The 11,950-nt window shown below is 56.6% G+C and overlaps 6 protein-coding genes across 6 annotated transcripts; 3 read left to right on the forward strand and 3 right to left on the reverse strand.

Moving 5' to 3' along the window:
- Positions 1-234: 234 nt before the first annotated feature.
- UCRPA7_1258 (putative lysosomal cobalamin transporter protein) lies at positions 235-2,010 on the forward strand (the record flags this gene model as incomplete). Its single annotated transcript, XM_007913846.1, has 1 exon — positions 235-2,010. The coding sequence occupies one exon, from the start codon at positions 235-237 to the stop codon at positions 2,008-2,010; it is 1,776 nt and encodes a 591-aa protein (XP_007912037.1).
- Positions 2,011-2,433: 423 nt separating this feature from the next.
- On the reverse strand, positions 2,434-3,669 carry UCRPA7_1259 (putative zinc fyve domain containing protein; the record flags this gene model as incomplete). Its single annotated transcript, XM_007913845.1, has 2 exons — positions 2,434-3,466; positions 3,581-3,669. The coding sequence occupies 2 exons, from the start codon at positions 3,667-3,669 to the stop codon at positions 2,434-2,436; spliced, it is 1,122 nt and encodes a 373-aa protein (XP_007912036.1).
- A 1,545-nt stretch (positions 3,670-5,214) lies between these two features.
- UCRPA7_1260 (putative conserved glycine-rich protein) lies at positions 5,215-6,319 on the forward strand (the record flags this gene model as incomplete). The annotated part of the gene is made up of 2 exons (XM_007913844.1): positions 5,215-5,495; positions 5,749-6,319. 2 exons carry the CDS (start codon positions 5,215-5,217, stop codon positions 6,317-6,319), a joined length of 852 nt encoding a protein of 283 aa, XP_007912035.1.
- Positions 6,320-6,712: 393 nt separating this feature from the next.
- Positions 6,713-7,738, reverse strand: UCRPA7_1261 (putative g u mismatch-specific uracil dna glycosylase protein; the record flags this gene model as incomplete). Its single annotated transcript, XM_007913842.1, has 1 exon — positions 6,713-7,738. One exon carries the CDS (start codon positions 7,736-7,738, stop codon positions 6,713-6,715), a length of 1,026 nt encoding a protein of 341 aa, XP_007912033.1.
- Positions 7,739-8,667: 929 nt separating this feature from the next.
- On the forward strand, positions 8,668-10,260 carry UCRPA7_1262 (putative udp-n-acetylglucosamine pyrophosphorylase protein; the record flags this gene model as incomplete). The annotated part of the gene is made up of 2 exons (XM_007913843.1): positions 8,668-10,119; positions 10,177-10,260. The coding sequence occupies 2 exons, from the start codon at positions 8,668-8,670 to the stop codon at positions 10,258-10,260; spliced, it is 1,536 nt and encodes a 511-aa protein (XP_007912034.1).
- Positions 10,261-10,790: 530 nt separating this feature from the next.
- UCRPA7_1263 (putative integral membrane mpv17 pmp22 protein) lies at positions 10,791-11,470 on the reverse strand (the record flags this gene model as incomplete). The annotated part of the gene is made up of 3 exons (XM_007913847.1): positions 10,791-11,137; positions 11,221-11,381; positions 11,460-11,470. The coding sequence occupies 3 exons, from the start codon at positions 11,468-11,470 to the stop codon at positions 10,791-10,793; spliced, it is 519 nt and encodes a 172-aa protein (XP_007912038.1).
- Positions 11,471-11,950: the final 480 nt, after the last annotated feature.

The raw sequence follows: 11,950 nt of genomic DNA on the forward strand, positions 1-11,950 counted from the left end.
GACCAAACGGTGCGCTAACGTACCTATGCAGCAGCTATGACCTCACGGTTATGAAGCTCCCACAGCTCCCGTCACATTCCTGCGCCAAACACCTCCCCTCTCTTGTCCTAAGCCAGACGGCAACAAGACACAACACGACACGAGCTTGCCTGCAACAAAGGGTTAATATTAAACTTCAAGGGCTGCAATCATCAGATACTACAAGGTCCTTTCTTTGGGTTCCGCCATTTCAACATGGCAGCCGCCGGATATGTTCAGACCAGTCTGATCTGGGTTGCCTACGCGGTTGCAGTGGCTCTCGCTCTGATAGCCGCCATTCTCACCACCTTCACTTGGCAAACTGCCCGCGAGCGATCCGCCATCGTCAGTACTGTCGCAATCGTCAGTCTGACTGCGCTTTTGGCAACTGTCTTCCTGCTGCCTGTTGACATTGCTCTGGTCTCATCGACGACCTCGACGACCTACGGTGCGAAGAAGGATTGGGCGACACCCGAACGTGTCAGCAATATTCTCTTGACCCTCAAGATCGTCTACTACTCGCTATACAGCTTCGATGCGCTGCTTTGCCTTCTCATTATTCCATTCGCTTACTTCTGGTACGAGGAATATGATGAGGTTGAGGAGGAGGAAGGTACCAGGAGCTTTGGAAGCAGACTTTGGGGCGCTTTCAAATACACCATCGTCTTCATCGTCCTAGTTCTGATTCTGTTCTTGGTGGGTTTCTTCGTACCCGCCGCAGGCGACAGCAAGGGAAAGCACCTTGACCTTGACTACTTCAAGAAGCTTCTTGCCGAGAATAAGGGCGAAAAGGCTCTGACATTCGGGCTGGGACTGCTGGTTACTCTCGGCACCCTTCTCTACATTCTCTACACCGGTGCTGGACTAGCCCTCCTACCAGTCTCCTTCATCAAGTCAGCCCCCTCTATTTCGGCACCGCAGCTCGGCGAGACCACTGCCACGGCACTCGAGAGCAACCGAGAACGCCAGCGACAGCTTGAGATGCGCAATGCCGGTCGTCCGGAAGGCATGCCCCAGAAGGACCGTCGCGAGTTGGAGGCCCTCATGCGCGAGGAGCGAACTCTGGTCCGCCGCGAACGTCTGGCCGCCGAAGCTCGTGGAGAGGGTCACAGTGCCATTTTCCGAGCATGGCTAAAGGTTCAAGCTGTGTTCCGCCCTCTAAAGCTGATTGGGGGAATCTTGCTACTACTGATCGCTATCCTTGTCTGGGTATCGATGCTCATTACCGGTATTGATAAAGCGGCCAACTCTATTTGCAAACAGCATTGTGGTTACATCTTGGGACATATCAACGTCTTCCAACCAATCAACTGGATCTTTGTGAAGTCAGCGAAGGCATTCCCTGTGGATTACGTCCTCATGGCGCTTCTGATCCTGTTCTTCTTCAGCAGCTCCATCTCTGGCCTGGCCACCATTGGCATCCGATTCCTATGGGTCCGGATCTTCCAGATCAAAAAGGGCCGGACTGCACCACAGGCGCTGCTCATCGCTACTGTTATGCTGGCATTGATCATTCTTGGCATCAACTATGCGATCGCAGCTATCGTTGCGCCGCAGTACTCTATCTACGGCACTCAGACATTCTGCGATAACCCACCTCGCCACCCTGGCGATCAGCCAGACTGCAGCAAGCACTCGGACTTGATTAAGCCATGCTCAGAGGTAGAGGACAAGGCTGCAGCTAACACTGTCTGCACCCCGTCGGTCATGTCGACATTCCTGAACAGAATGACATTCAACTGGCCGGTCTTTGGGGCCATCATATTCTGGGCACAGTTCGCATTCCTCGCCGTGTTTCTAATCGTCTTCTTGACTGCTCTGTTCAGAACTCCAAGACTAAACCTGAGTGAGTTTGACGAGGAAGCCGAGGCCGATGAGGAGGAGGGCTTGCTGGCCAGCACCGGCAGACGATTTGGTGCTACATGGCAGGACATCACCGGGCGCGCGAAGCAAGCCACGAACACTAGCACAAATGGAGGTGAACATTCGTAGATATGGTGGGTGTAGGTGGGCTGGTAATGATAGGGCAGATTGCAGTGCAAGGGTATAGGAATGCCCCATTGGGCGGGCAGACTGAGGATATGCAACAATGACGAATGAGGAACGAAACGTGGTACACAGGGCTCCGGTTTCACTTCAGGTAGTGGCACTTGTGCTGCTTCATAGGCATTTCTTTAATCTTGCTCGGCATTCATGTCTCGTTGGTCTGGTGCGGCCGTTGCAAAAGGTACACAGTTTGATATCCCCATCAATGGAGTTCCAGGATTCTTTTCACCTTAGCCGAATATGATGCATCGTGGACAAGCTATTGCAACTGTGGTGCTCTGGCAGTGACTTATACAATTGTAGAAAATTCCGGTGTTAATGACTTGGGTATCGAATAAATCTGGTAACTACTCTGGAAAGATTTATGCGTCAAGGAACACCTTTCCCGGGCTTGTCTTCTGGTTTGAAGGTTGGAGCGGAAGGCATCTCTAGCGTTCCGTCCAGGCGGCCTTCCAGCCGCTTGAGGAACGCCATCCGTCTCGCTATGTCAGTGTCAAAATTCTTCTCTGCGGAGGCCGCAGGGTCCCATATTCTTGTCGGCGCATCTGGGAGCTTGAGTTTGGCCCTCTTCTTCTTCTTGCCCTTTTGCTTCCGTTTCGCCGCCCTCTCACCACCATCATCGGAACTGTCATCACTTGAGCTGTCCTCGTCCGTGCTGGTCTCCTCTTCTGATGAGATGTCTTCTTCGCTCTCGTCTCGTAGTTTCGTAGGGGCCGAGGGCAACGCGATATCAACGTCACGCTTAAGTTGCTTATCTGCCCCGGGATCTGACTGCTCATCAGACTTCTCCTCGGGAGGCATAGTCTCATCCAAATACACCTCGTCCAGGGCTTTGGCAATGACGTCGTCAATCTCCCGCTTCATAGCCTCGCCCTCGGAGTCATCAGCCGCGCCCTCGTCCGCATCGCCCTTCTGCCACTCCCGGCTCTCGGCCTTGATGATCTGGAAAGGGGGGTCGTCCTGCAGCTTCGCAAGGAGCTCTTCCACCCTCGCCGACTCGTCGCCGGGGTCGCCATCGTCGCTATGACTCGGCAGCCATTGGTCGTCGTCGTCGACGTCCAAGCCTTCGAGGAGGTCGTCCAGTGACTGCGGACCGCCGGCCCCCAGCAGCTCGTCGAGCTCGTCCCCGCCTCCTGCCTGCGGGCTAGGTGGCACCGAAGCAGCCGCTTTTGCGAGGGTGGACTGTCCTCGGGGAGGCAGTGCGGCAGCATCTCCTTCCGCATAGGGAGGAGGCGGGTCCGCGCTGCGCTCCCGGCCCAGGGACGGCGGACTCGGCGTGGCGGCAGGGCTCCCACCCCGGGGCTGCCGGTTCCGGAGGTCTTTGAGCCGGGCCGAGAGGGCGTCCTCCCGCGACGGCGGGGCGGGCGGCTCTGCTATGCACGTAGTCGAGACATCGAGCGCACTTTTGCGGTTGAGAAGTAAGCAACCTGTCGCCAAAGGAGATTCTGCCTATCTCAGATGCACAGCTTCGCTTCGCACCTGCCAGACTGAGAAAAGGGGGGGAAGCAGTATTTACTTTGAAGACCTGTCTAGCGTTACACTGGTGGCTTTGAGGGCGTTCAGGCGCTGGAGCAGACTGTGGTCGTCGGCGCCTGGGTCTGCCATTGGTGGGGAGGGAACGGTTCACAATAAGCCCATCTGCGACCACGGCCGATGGTAGGTTAGGTGGTGCGTGTGATAGTGAAATTTGAATACCTATCCTGGGTCTTTGCTGGGCTGGGCTGACTGGCTGAGTAACCAACAAGCGAGTACGTCCGTCGGCGTCCGTCCTGACGGTCTGTCTCGTTTGAGATGGCGGTTCGACCGGCGGTTAATTTCCCGTGGTAGGCCTCTGAGATGCAGCTTACCTGCTGAATGCGATACGCCTGATACGATGTGATATGCGGACAGACCCCGCCGAGGCAGGCAGCAAATGAGGAGATGCGGTATGGCGCAATGTGTAATCGGGTGGTGATGTTCCTGGCGGTGGACTCCAGCTATGTAGGCTGATTGTCAGGCTCACAGGCCCGATGAACCAAGAGCCAGAGGCCCGGGGCGATTAGTCCGTTTTACGGAGTACTGAGGTGTTAGGGGCTGCACCGCCCATGAACAGTGACCTCACAATCCGGGGTAGAGGGGGACGATCCAGCCTGGAGAGGCGACTTTCTTCTGTCATGTCATGTCATGTCATGATAATTCCAGTTATTGTCGTACCTTAGAGCTTAGGTACAGTATTACCCCGGTCCTGACACCCTTACTCTCTCTGAACCACTGAAATGTGCCGTACAATACAACATGTAAGTATGCTCTATCCTATCAGACATTGGGCCATCCGGATGACGGAGGGCCTCTGCAGGTTCGCATGCCCTCTTTTTCCAGTGATTTACCCAAGATGGGCTAGCTCGGTCGATAGGCCGGCGGGCTGTGCATAGCATGTGGCTAGACGTCACTAACAGCGAAATAGAGTAATTAGAGTAATAGAGTTAAGGCAGCCCGAGGGTCCCCTGTGGAGTCGCCCGCCCGATAACTGCGACAGTTAGAGCTTCCAGGAAACTCGGATATCGGACATCGGATCCCCTCACCATGATTCAGCAGCAGTCTTCTTTGTCCTTCAAGTAGGCAAAGGCAATTGCAATTGCAAACGGAAACTGGTCTCTTTGTCTTCAATGAGTAATATGTAATATGAAACCATCATACTTGTCACGTTCATTCCGGTTTGCGGGAGCCAAGCACCATTGACGTAGTGTTGATGACTGGCGTCTGTTGGTTGAAAGAAAGGGCCCAATCGGCCGAAGCTGGAACCAGAAAAGCGTTGGCACACAGCGCATCCGTGGGCATGTCATAGATGGTCTTGGCGCACCACACCTTTGTCTTCCTTTGTTTCTGCTCTCCTACCTATTATACCTAGGTACAGTGCTAATCGAACTGCGCCATGCTACGCCGCTCCTCAGATCCCGCCACCTCAAACACGCTCCCTCCTATAAGAAATCTCCTCGTCATTCACCCTACCCAGCGCAACACCCAAGTCGAGCCCAAAAGTTGCTAAGCTACTTGGCCCTGCACCCCAAGACATCTCGCTTGTTCCTTTTTTTCAAACATCCAAACGACCGTCATTGACAGCAAAGCATAGCGGCGCATTGTTCCTTCCAGAATCGACAGCACAGTAGCAGCATGAAGCCCATATCGATACTCGCGCTGTTCATCGCGGCCGCCCAGGGCGTTGCCGTCCCCGACAAAGCAGACGTCGCGCTCTACCAGCCGCGATCGCAACACCGCGAGCGCGACACAGACTTTGGAGACCTGTGGAAGCGCAGAGGCGGCGGCGGAGGTGGTGGTAGAGGCGGTGGCAGCTCTGGAGGCTCGTCCGGCGGCTCGTCTGGTGGCAGCAGTGGTGGCTCCTCTGGCTCGGGCTCTTCAGGTTCTTCTGGTGGATCGTCCGGATCCAGTGGCTCGTAAGTCCATGTCCTGTTTTTGTTTTCTTTCCCCATTTCCGAGTTCGTCATGCAGGTTGCGAGGGGCACTGCGCATGTACACGGCAAGGATGGAGGGTTGTGTGTATGATGGAATACTGAGACGCTTGGGACAGAGGTCGTGGCGGGTCAAGTGGGAGCAGTGGAAGCAGTGGAAGTGGCAGCAGCTCGTATGGGTCTCCTTTGTGAATTGTGCATAATCACTTGGTATCAGATAGACTAACATCTCGCACAGAGGACGTGGATCGTCAGGCTCTAACTCGGGTGGCTCAACAACCACAGGCAGCGGAGCAAGACCTGCATACGGCGGCGGCTCATACTACGGCGGAGGAGCAGCGTCCCCATACCGGTCCGGCAGGGCGACGCCGGGCGGCCTGTCTCCGCTCCCCTTCGTCTTCGCGGGCGCCGCTATCGCCTTCTGGCCCGGCCTGTGGCTGCACGGCGCCTACCTCTACCCCTACGCGCACCCGTGGGGCTACCACAACAGGAGCTCGAACAGGAACGAGTCCAAGCCCGTCATCTGCGGCTGCGACCAGTACGAGGAGTGCGGCTGTGAGGACAACAACAACCAGACGTACGTGGACAGCGTCATTGGCAACGGCAGCTACGACTCGCTCAACAGGTCGCTCGTCACCGTCGCCAAGGTCAACGGCACTGACACGATCCTCATCAACGGCACCCTGGCCAACGGCACGACCTCGTCAGGCGGCACAGAGAGCCCCGACAGCGGAGCGTCTGGCGTCCTCCAGCACGCTGGCTGGTGGCCAGTTGTTGCAGCGGCTGCTGCTATGGTGCTTATTTGCTAAGCGTCTTCCGATCGACGTAGTGACTGTAATGTTCTGATGATGAGTTTTTATTGACGCCGTGGGCTGTATCATACCTTGGGAAAGAAGTTCCTACCACTTCGTTCAGGCGTTTAGGGAGTTATACCATTCAGGTCCTGTCGGAACAAAAGCAGACAGGGGACCTTTTTACGAGTTCTAGATAGTAGATAGTGTATGTCGTCAGAGACACATATTGAGTTGCACAGGATCATATCGTGAGCCTTGTAATGTGTCTTAAAGCAATTCGCTATGCTCTGCCTAAAAGATGCTGTTGATGTCGTTCCTCGTAGCCATGAAGTGATATGAATGTGAAGCACACGGTTTAATCTCGATGTTGTTCTCTCAAACGGGTTCGAGCTCAAGACCGTCCGTCCCCTATGCATCAGCTGAGCTGGTCTTCTGCAACTCCGCTCTCCTCTCCTCAACCCAAGAGCCCAACTCCCTCCATATCTTCTCCTTCTCAGCGGGCGACAGCGTCGCCGCCAGCCCGCTCGTGCTAGACGCCACAAACACCCTCGCGCCCTTCCAATCCGGCGCATACTCGACACCATCTTCCTTCTCCTCCTCGCTCACGCCCGCCGCGCCGAGGCGGCCCATGTTCTCCCCCGCGTCCTGCCAGCCATACCGGAACTCATGCTTGCCGACCGCCCTCCCATGGCGGACGCGCCACACGCTCTCCCAGATGCTCTTGCCCACAATGCACACGGCCTCGGGCCGCCAGCGGCGCGCCTTCGCCTCGAGCACGGCGACGCCCTCGTCCATCTCGGCCTTGCTCAGCTCGGCGCCGTTGCGGCTCGGCCGCGCCACGATGTTAGTGAGGCCGAGGCGGAAGCGCGCGGGCAGCGTGCGGTCCTCCGAGTAGTGCACGGGCTCGGGCAGCACGCCGGACGAGAACATGAGCTTCCAGAACAGGTTCGAGGGGTGCGCGTACGCGTGGCCCTGCACCGCCGTCTGGATGCCCGGGTTGAGCCCCACGAAGAGCACCAGCAGGTTCGGCGCGATGGCGTCGGGGAGCAGCGGCAGGTGCGCGTATGTCGAGGGCGGGGCGTACCCCGAGGCCTTGGGCCGTTTGCGCTTCTTGCTCGGCGAGGGGGAGGAGAGCTTGTTGAGCGAGGACGGCGAGCTGGGTGTTGCCGAGACTGATGGAGGTGCTGTGGCAGCTTTGCGCTTCCGCGCAGAACCTGTGATGCTAGCGGTGCGTTGGGGTGTGGGCGACGGCGTTGGCGAGCCTAGAATTGTAGACTTCGGCGTGGAGATCCGGGGACTTCGCCGAAGCATGGCGGCACCTGAGCTAGCCTCTGTCGAGGCACCTTTGAAGATGAAGTCTTGCAGCTTGAGGCGGCCTTCGAAGGTGGCCTTGGGCGATGGTGGCGACTCATTTGCTGCCGCAGCGGGTGCCATTGGAGGTTGGACTTATGTCAGGAATCTGTAAGGCTCATGAAGAATTGTCACTTGTCAATTGCTGTAGTTGTAAGTCACGGCGTCGAAACGCCGATAGCAAGCTTGTGTAGAATTTTTGAAAATGGCTGATGGATGCTCGAGATTGATGGGAGGCGAAGTACAGCCTCATGTCGCAGCTGAAGAGACGTCCAGTGGGCAATAACGCCACCAACCTTCAAACCTGGAGAACTACCGTCAATCCTCGCTTCAGCTAAGTGCTCAAGCACTCAAATTGACCCACGTGAAATAGGTTATGCAAACCTGGCAATTTCGAGGCGGAAGCTGGAATGTTCTTTCTTTTTTTCTTCTCTTTCGTTCTAGCATTCGTGATCAATCCGGCACTCGAAGGTTTTCAATCTCGTATTGCCCCGTCCTACAGTAGAAAGATGCTTGCTCACACGAATTGCCGCCCGAGAGCTCCATTTGTTGGTAGTTGCTGGGGTGAGACAGCCTCAGGCCCGAGCTGCAAGCTGCCGGGAGAGTCGCCAATGGGGCCGCTAATGTGCGCCCTAAAACGCTAGCGAGCAAATAGGAGGTGGCTTTGCAGGGCTGTCCAGGACCCCGTTGACGTCGTTTCCTGCGTGGTTGCTGCTGGCCTCCCAGGTACTTGCTGGTGCTGCGCTCAACGTGGCGGGGCTGCGTATTCCCAGTAGTCAAGTCAGTCGAGTTGGCGGGGCAGCTAACGTGAAGTGCCTTGAAAAGCAAGCTGCCTCAGTTGCTCGGGTTCTATATTTGGGACAGACCCGGTTTCTCCATTGTACCTTGCGTACATCGCGCATGTACAAAAGCAAGCTTTCTGTCCTTCTTTGACGCTTGAGACGAGCTTTGCATTCTTAACCACGACCTGCTTATTCTACTACGAAACCATACACCAAGGAGAAAGCAGCATCATGGATACCATCAAGAAGGCTCTCAACCTCGGCCAGAGCAACGATGCCCCGCCAAGGCCACCGTCGTCCGAGGAGGTGGCAGCTCTGAAGGAGAAGTACACAAAGGCTGGCCAGGGCCACGTCTTCACATTCTACGATTCCCTCAGCTCGACCGAGCAGGCCACTCTATTCGGGCAACTGTCCGGCTTCGATCCCGTGCGAATCAACGAGCTGGCCGAGAAGGCCCTCCATCCCCCACCACAAGACGAAAAGGCCGCCGCCCTCGAGCCCCTCCCCGAGTCCGCCTCAGCTAGCATCCTCGACTCCGACCCGGCCGACATCCAGAAATGGTACGAGTCCGGCCTCGACCTGATCGGGCAGAACAAGGTGGCCGTCGTGCTGATGGCAGGCGGCCAGGGCACGAGGCTCGGTAGCTCTGCACCAAAGGGCTGCTATGACATCGGCCTACCCTCGAGGAAATCCTTGTTCCAGCTGCAGGCGGAACGGATCTTCAAGCTACAGGAGCTTGCACACAAGAGGGCTGGACTGTCTGCAGACACAAAGGTTGCCGTGCCCTGGTATGTCATGACCAGCGGGCCAACCCGTGGCCCTACGGAGGCATACTTCGCCGAGCACAAATACTTTGGTCTAGACCCAGCGAATGTCATAATTTTCGAGCAAGGTGTCTTGCCTTGCATCTCCAACGAGGGAAAGATCCTACTCGAGAGCAAGGGCAAGGTTGCCGTGGCCCCAGACGGAAACGGAGGTATCTACCAGGCCATCGTCACATCTCCCGTCTTCGAGGACATGAGGAAACGGGGCATCCAGCACATCCACGCCTACTGCGTCGACAACTGCCTCGTGAAGGTGGCAGACCCCGTCTTCACGGGCTTCGCCGCCTCCAAGGACGTCGACATCGCGACCAAGGTCGTGCGCAAGCGCAGCGCCACCGAGTCCGTGGGGCTGATCCTGCTCAAGAACGGGCGGCCCGACGTGGTCGAGTACAGCGAGATCGACAAGGCGACGGCCGAGGCGCAGGACCCCAAGCAGCCGGGCGTGCTCAAGTTCCGCGCCGCCAACATCGTCAACCACTACTACAGCTTCCGCTTCCTCGAGAGCATCCCCGTCTGGGCGCACCAGCTGCCGCACCACGTCGCCCGCAAGAAGATCCCGTACGCCGACCTCGAGAGCGGCGAGACGGTCAAGCCCGAGAAGCCCAACGGCATCAAGCTGGAGCAGTTCGTGTTTGACGTCTTCCCCATGCTGGAGCTCAGCAAGTTTGCGTGCATGGAGGTCCGCCGCGAGGACGAGTTCTCGCCGCTGAAGAACGCCCCAGGTACCGGCGAGGATGACCCGGACACGAGCAAGAGCGACATCATGACCCAGGGCAAGAGGTGGCTGCAGGCTGCCGGTGCCGTTGTGACGAGTGAAAACCCGAAGTCCGGCGTGGAGATCTCACCACTTGTCAGTTATGTACGTATCTCTCTATCGAACGGTATTACTTGTGACTGAGCTAACGATCGTATTCAGGGCGGCGAAGGTCTTGAGAAACTGAGCGGCAAGGAGATTGTAGCACCAGCTGTCATCGGCGAGGCTGTCGAGGACAAGGCTTAGGGGCCTGAAGTTCCCACAGGCTACGTCCGCGCATCGGATCTTCACCCACCTAGAGCGCGTGGTCGTGTTGGCGGCTTCTGGTTTCTCAAGTAGATATGTTTGGGTCTCAAAAGATTGGCTTACAGGGCGTCAGGTTCTGTTGTTCAATGGCCGAAAGGTCTTCCTGGGATACAATGTTTTACGGATGGGTCATGAGAACTAGCGTAATCAAAGGCGAAAAAGCAGTGCATTCTCGGTCACATGCTGGGCAGTAGAGAATTCTCGAACACCCTGCTGTTGATCAAGTTTGTCATTTTGTGTGTGTGTGTGTGTGAATATCAAATTCCGAATGCAAGTCTATGAAAGATCTCGAATGTGCCAAGTACGATGGTGAAGAGGTTCCCCAAACGCCGCCTCACATACTTCTCGCCGACTCTATAAGGCACTTCCCCCGGGAAATGCGATGTATCAACATCCTAATGGCCTCATACATACAGAAAGGAACAGTTCCTAACACCTCGCTGAACAGGTTCCAGCCAGTCAGGCTACTGCTACTTGGAGCTGTTGAGATAGCTCAAATAGCAGTTCCAGCCGATGCTGACGACGTTGACGACGAGGACGCGATGGTGCAGCGGGACGAACTTGAAGTTGATCATCTGCACGAACGGCCAGATCAGGTAGTTGGTCGTCAGGGCGGACTTGTAGTTCTTCTCGAGCTTCTCCCGCGGCGAGGTGCCCTCCAAGACGGCCATGCTGCCGAGGAAGATGCCGATGAAGGTCGGGGCGAACAGACCCTGGTCGCAGGCCACGCGCGCCAGGATCGTGCCGTTGGGCGAGCGCAGGTTCACGTTGCGCTGCAGGAAACCGAACCAGGTCGTCGCGGCCGGGCCGAACACCGCTATCGGTGGAGGTTAGCATCGTAAGGGAGCGTTGAAGCGGGCGGTGTGAGGACGGGGGCGACGGAGGTCTGAGTTCACTCACTTCCACCGTAGAGGGCCATGCGGGCCGTCCGTGCCAGCTCATGCTTCTCGATGCCCTTCTTCTCAACCAGCTGCTGAGCGGTGATGTCGCCGGTAGCAAAGAGAACAGCCGTGGTCACGGCCTGCGTGAGCAACGGCCGCTTGAGCAGCTTGGCCTGGTACCTGATGGGCTCGCATGTCAGCAATGTTCTTGGAACTTCACGAAGGTGGTAAGCTGCGTGAGACGCGGGCTGAGCTCACCATCTCAACATCTTGTCTCGGAAGCCGCCGTATCGCGGTGAGAACGCTGCAGGCTATGGATGTCAATTGGCGGGCCGTCGCAAAGCTGAAGGATGATGATTGAGGCTCTTTTGAATCCTGGAGGCTGAGCGAGGCGTATCCTTCAATGCAGCTGGCTCAGTTCAGCTGATAGCTTTGGTTGTATGGGGTTTGCCTTTGGTTGACTTGAGTCCGGGGACAAGCTGATGTGGTGGAGCAGAGGGGTGATCGACCAGGGATGATGTCAATTGGCGATTGCAAGCTACCCAGAGCTCCCTGATAAGGCAGTGAAGCTCGGAGTGGTGCGCTGCTGTATCAAGGCAAATGCACAATGTTCCTTATTTCTAGTCACACAAGAGAACCAAACTCTGGTATGTTTTCAGTAGATAAATCCAATATCTCGACAGCCTTCAGCTCAACGGACGAGGTGGACTGTCGACCTGGCTGGCGGTGATTTGGATCAGCCTCCCCGT

This window comes from Phaeoacremonium minimum (genome assembly GCF_000392275.1).
Source record: "Phaeoacremonium minimum UCRPA7 unplaced genomic scaffold PA7_03_scaffold_68, whole genome shotgun sequence".
Lineage (NCBI taxonomy): Eukaryota > Fungi > Ascomycota > Sordariomycetes > Togniniales > Togniniaceae > Phaeoacremonium > Phaeoacremonium minimum.